Consider the following 5,194-nt stretch of genomic DNA (forward strand, 5'->3'; position numbering starts at 1 on the left):
CTCTCTCTCTCTCTCTCTCTCTCTCTCTCTCTCTCTCTCTCTGCTCCGGTAAAATACAACTGCGCCGTTGATATGAAAATACTGCAATATGTATTTCGAAGGACAAGTGTAGTACCGCAGTCGACGTACAGATTGATTTTATTTTGACGATAAGAAATCGTCTTGCCCTTGAGTGTTGTTAAGAAGTCGACTGATATACAGGCCAATAATTTATTCTTCGTGCATTGAGATATATTGTCGGATATATCCGAGAAGCGGTCTATCGAGAGAAGATAATTTCTAAACGGTGTAATTTTCGATATTTGTTATTCCAATGGCACTGGCAGGACCCGATTTGCCGCAAGTTCCGAATCCTCTGAAATCTATTCAGAAATATTTAACTGTCGCGTCGAAGCACGACCAGCGAGATAATGTTGTCAGTTATTGGTGTAAGTACATAATATACATTTAAATCATGGTTCTAAAGATTGTAGAAATATCTCGGTAATGACACGGTGAAAAAAAAAACAAATGTATTTTCTAATTAAAAGTTTAACATGCCTTGTCTTTTATTTCTAAGGGCCGGTTGTTCCAACCTGTAAAGCTAAAGCTAACCAATAGTTAAATCATTGCCTATCTTTATTTAATGTAAAGGATAAACAAAGACATATATATGATCTATTAGTTAGCTTACCAACAGGTTGGAACAACCGGCCCTAAGAGAGACAAAGAGTTAATTAAAATTTACGTACAAAAAACAGGTCGCCTGTATGCTCTTCAAACTGGATTGAAGTTGTCCACCAAGACATCGGCGGAGACTAATTTTCTGTTGAAGTTGATGGACTGGTTGGAAGCAAGGAAGAAAGAACTGCACGACAACGAAGCTATTACTAACGACGTGGCCGCTCAAGCGCATTTAGAAAATTGGGCCCTGAAGCTATTTTTGTATGCCGATAAGAACGATAGGGCTGGAAATTTCTCCAAGAACGTACTGCAGAGCTTTTATACCGCTCAGATATTGTACGACGTGTTGACGCTGTTTGGAGAATTGAGCGTGGAAGCGGGACAAAATCGGAAGTACGCTCAATGGAAAGCAGCTTATCTCAACAATTGCTTCACAAATGGAGAAACTCCGGTGCCGGGGCCAATGAAAGAAGCAGATGATGACAGTACTTCTGTTAATGCGTCGAATGACAACGATGGTAAATATTGTGTGTTTGTCCTCACAAATTTGTCAAATTCTAATGAACATTTTATGACCATCAGATGAGCCCGAATCAAGTGTAAATCCTGGAAGTCCTGAAAGTCCTAAGGATAATACTTCGCTAGACATTCCGTCTGTTCCTGCAAATCCGCCAACTACAAGAATGCAGTTGTTTGACTCAAAAGATGATGATAAGTATAAAACAGAAGGTAAGTCCTGTGATGTAAATTGATATTCACAAATGAGATAAAATGAATAAGTCTGAGAACACAATAATGTGTTATAATCATTTTATCTCGAACATAATACAATTTTCTAGGTGGTGCCAAGTTGACGGTTGAACAAATTAGCAAGGTTCAAAAAATGATCAAATGGGCAAGCAGTGCATTGGATTATGATGATGTAGCTACTTCTGTAATGAATCTTCGGAAAGCTCTGCATCTTTTAACTACTGGTCAGGAATCCGCTTAGATGAAATGGACAGAAAGTACGTTCAGTAATGTCTTACTTATAATTAATTATGTTGAATATCAAAATCAACAGACATCAAGCCTGTATCGCGCATATTGCCCAGTAAAAGATATTTTATTAATATTTCGCATCTTTTGGGTACGAATAATAGAAGAATAAGAGGCATGGTTACAATTAACTAGTCAAATCAACCTCTGCATATGGTGCACTTAAAAATAGAAATTGTTGCAGTGTTTTCCAGATTGTAACTATTGCTGTCCAAGATGAAAGATGTATAGTTATGGAGTTTCATTGTATTTATTGAAACTATAAGAGTATTAATATTCATTTTAATAAGCTTTAGCATCGCTATTTTGTTTTCCAAATAATTTTTTAGAATATTATTAATGAGACATTTTTGCGAGAAATCATTGTTATTTTACTAAATAAATAATGAAAAATGAACATGTAAATGGTACAAATTAGTTATTTTGGAATTGAAAAATCTTGAATTAGATTATTTTAAGATAAATGGCTTATGTAATTTTTTTTAAATAGTGTATAATTGCTTTTACACTAGCAAGCTTTTACACAAGCTTTAGGATTTAATAATAATGGTATTGATAAACAAACTTGCAACAAAACTAGTTGTATTTTATTTCATATGATATGAACATCTAACGTCTCGTACATATTTTTTATATAAACAATACTAAATGAGATAATACATCAAAATGTGTGCGTATTAATCTTTTTCTGACAAAAAATCTTAAACATTTCTATTGGATTTTTATTAACCAATAGATATAAACCGTTTATATTGAAACAATTTATATAAAAAAAAGTTTAAATAAATATATTTCTGATACATTTAAACGATGTACATGTTTTTATGTCAGTCTTTACATATAAATGAAAGGAGACCGATATGATTGTTTTTAATAAAAATAACTGAAATCTTTTCAAGAGACATAAATGTTTCAATTTATAAAAATTATATTATGACTGTTATACATAACAAAATATCGCTTCAAATATTTTTAAAACACGTAAAGCATTCCATAAATTGTTGCCGTGGCTCAAAATCAGAATATTATTAGACATGAAAACAACTATCAAATTGGGTATCAAATAATAATTAGAGAAAAGTCTCTGAGTTTCACAATTTTGGTTTATTTATCAAATTGTCCGATCACACTCGTTATTCGCACGTGGAGATTTTAAGAAATAAATTTAAAGCTAGTGCGCACATATGTATCAATTACTAAGAAACATTTTCTATATGTTCCATACACACACACTCGCACGGTACATATAAGAGCACATTCATTCAAGTGGCAGTTAGTACCTCGTGCTTAAGCTAGTGTCATTGAGGATTGGTCGCATCAATGTCGATTAGTATTACGCGTAGCAGATTAAATTTCTTTCTCTGTTTACATTACAGCTCGTTTATAATTATAGCCTCTTATGATTATATATCATAGTTCTTCATATTATACATTTATTTATATTGTAGCTGTTTAATAAGAGTATCTCTAATATTTAGTATTTAACTAATTATATTATAGTTTCCTATATATATTTATTTTATATAGCTGCTTATATTACAACTGTATGTCTTATATTATTAATTATATAGCTGTCGCGTGTGATAGCCATTATGTTACGATTTTATAAAGGACTACAAGAGACAAAGGCCCGTATTCTGAACGCACATTTATTGATAAATACACATATTTACTTTTGAGATGCTATAGTTCACGTTACATATACTATAACATCTCAGAAATAAATGCGCGCATTTATCGATAAAAGTGCGTTCAGAAAACGGCCAATCAACTATCGACCAAACTTATTTATTTTTAAAATTAATTTCACTGATATAGTTTATTTATTATTAGCGATATTTAGTCTCTTTTTGCATCATTGTCTTAACTGTTATATAAATAGAGAGAGATAATTTCTTTGATCATGACCAGCGACAATCGACATTAATGCAACGGACTGATATTGCGGGACGAACTATTACAAATTTAATCCAGAGAATCCCAAATCATCGTTTTCTTTTTTCCTACATATTACAAAGTTTTTGTATTGCATATCGAATCTTTATACATAAAAAGAATCCGGAAAGATATATTGAATAACGGTGCTTTGAGATAAAAATTTCATTTTTGAAAGAATGAGAACGAGAGAGTCTACGTTTGAAATAAATAAACTAATATTCCTCAGAATCAGTGTTCCAGAAATGAAATCGCGGAATCAAGTGGTTTGAAGTGAAAACAGACAACGCGTTTTCCAACCGTAATCCCGCTCAGTCTTGCTTCTTAGCTTTATCGTCGACACCGTTCGCCGTCACCGATTGCGCGTCTTCTCGCCTGAGCTGCCAGTCGATCACCAGTCGCCCCGTGAGCATGAAGAAGAATACCTAAAACCAATTTCCCAATTTACAGTTACAGCGAAACGCATGACGATAACGTTGATTAATCACTACTCACCAGTGCCGGGGCGATCCTCTCGAATTTGTCGTTTACCATGTAGTGAGAATACACGGCCATCAGCATCAAGAGAAGCAGTACTGTGTTCGATAAGTTTTTAACTTTGTCTGAAAGCAATTTACAGATGATTACTACAATGGACCAGCTCCGTTTATCGAATACGGCAATTTCTATGGTGCGGCGAATAAAGCTAAGAATTTGTGCGGGATAATAAAGTGCGAGAAGGGTCAGTGTGCGGAATCTGCGGAAATAGAAATTGATCGAATACGAATCTCTATAAAAATTAGCATTTAATATCTATTTAAGGACTTGGGTGTGCAATCAAAGACCGTAAAACGTTTGTGATAGTAAATGTCTATGATAAAACAATCTCTGACGTCAAGAATTGATGGGATTGGCGATACGGTATTACAAAATTGAGAATTTGCAAAACTGATAATTCAGCAGAACAGGTTGTTGCGAAAGGAGGCTATTACGATCAAAGAAGGTGGTTGGTCTTTTGCACCTACGACTTGGAATAATCGCCATGGCGAGCCCGCAGATGATCTCGAGCGAGCCGACGACTCTTCGATACCACTTGCTGGGTACCTTGAAGTCAAGCGTTCCCGAGAGCGGGAATACTTTTGCATACTTGACATATTCCTTTCTCTGAAACAAAAAAAAAACATTAAAATCCTAATAGCCTTCATCATTGAAAATAATAGAAAATAAAAAAAATGAGACTATACTTCATTATATTTATTTATTTACTTAATTATATGTCTAGAATTAAATGCATAAGGAATATATAATATTCGCTGATAGATGAATTTAACATGTGTCGCGATATCTCTTGTCAAAAATTTAAATAATTGTTCCTTTAAGAAAAATACTAAAAGTAATCTTTTGAATTGCAGTTGGTTAAAAAGTAAGCTTTGACGAATGCAAACAAGGGAAGTGAATAAATAACAAATCGTATATTCTTCGCTTGATTTTAGGTGAAGCTTTAGTATAATTCGAGAAAAAGAAAACATAGGTATATGGACATATTTTATATATATTTATACAGGAAAAATTTTTTCCC

At 33.5% G+C, this 5,194-nt stretch overlaps 2 protein-coding genes across 4 annotated transcripts; one reads left to right on the top strand and one right to left on the bottom strand.

Annotated features, from left to right (window-relative positions):
• The first annotated feature begins 65 nt into the window (after positions 1 to 65).
• LOC112466498 (vacuolar protein sorting-associated protein VTA1 homolog) lies at positions 66 to 2,184 on the top strand. 2 transcript variants are annotated; one of them, XM_025034616.1, is made up of 5 exons: positions 66 to 428; positions 741 to 1,181; positions 1,246 to 1,392; positions 1,503 to 1,670; positions 1,886 to 2,182. In XM_025034616.1, exons 1-4 carry the CDS (start codon positions 314 to 316, stop codon positions 1,652 to 1,654), a joined length of 855 nt encoding a protein of 284 aa, XP_024890384.1. In that variant the 5' UTR covers positions 66 to 313; the 3' UTR covers positions 1,655 to 1,670; positions 1,886 to 2,182. The 2 variants fall into 2 exon arrangements, with proteins under 2 accessions (XP_024890384.1, XP_024890383.1); XM_025034615.1 differs by having other exon boundaries at positions 1,503 to 2,184.
• Positions 2,185 to 2,784: 600 nt separating this feature from the next.
• Positions 2,785 to 4,830, bottom strand: LOC112466500. Of its 2 annotated transcripts, none has more exons than XM_025034617.1 (3): positions 4,637 to 4,830; positions 4,132 to 4,238; positions 2,785 to 4,061 (listed from the first exon to the last, which is right to left on the bottom strand). In XM_025034617.1, the coding sequence occupies exons 1-3, from the start codon at positions 4,821 to 4,823 to the stop codon at positions 3,948 to 3,950; spliced, it is 408 nt and encodes a 135-aa protein (XP_024890385.1). In that variant the 5' UTR covers positions 4,824 to 4,830; the 3' UTR covers positions 2,785 to 3,947. The 2 variants fall into 2 exon arrangements, with proteins under 2 accessions (XP_024890385.1, XP_024890386.1); XM_025034618.1 differs by having other exon boundaries at positions 3,948 to 4,061; positions 4,641 to 4,821.
• Between the last annotated feature and the right edge of the window lie 364 nt (positions 4,831 to 5,194).

This window comes from Temnothorax curvispinosus, unplaced genomic scaffold, assembly GCF_003070985.1.
Source record: "Temnothorax curvispinosus isolate PA1 unplaced genomic scaffold, ASM307098v1 QBEX01016295.1, whole genome shotgun sequence".
NCBI classification, from domain to species: domain Eukaryota; kingdom Metazoa; phylum Arthropoda; class Insecta; order Hymenoptera; family Formicidae; genus Temnothorax; species Temnothorax curvispinosus.

What these genes read in the sequence shown, in the direction of transcription:
- LOC112466498 (XM_025034615.1), top strand. Translation starts at nt 314, where the DNA reads ATGGCACTGGCAGGACCCGATTTGCCGCAAGTTCCGAATCCTCTGAAA. An exon ending in TGCGTCGAATGACAACGATG is followed by an intron (nt 1,182 to 1,245) that starts GTAAATATTGTG and finishes TATGACCATCAG; the next exon opens with ATGAGCCCGAATCAAGTGTA. An exon ending in TGATAAGTATAAAACAGAAG is followed by an intron (nt 1,393 to 1,502) that starts GTAAGTCCTGTG and finishes ACAATTTTCTAG; the next exon opens with GTGGTGCCAAGTTGACGGTT.
- LOC112466500 (XM_025034617.1), bottom strand. Translation starts at nt 4,823, where the DNA reads ATGATGAAGGCTATTAGGATTTTAATGTTTTTTTTTTGTTTCAGAGAA. An exon ending in GCGATTATTCCAAGTCGTAG is followed by an intron (nt 4,239 to 4,636) that starts GTGCAAAAGACC and finishes AATTGCTTTCAG; the next exon opens with ACAAAGTTAAAAACTTATCG. An exon ending in AGAGGATCGCCCCGGCACTG is followed by an intron (nt 4,062 to 4,131) that starts GTGAGTAGTGAT and finishes AATTGGTTTTAG; the next exon opens with GTATTCTTCTTCATGCTCAC.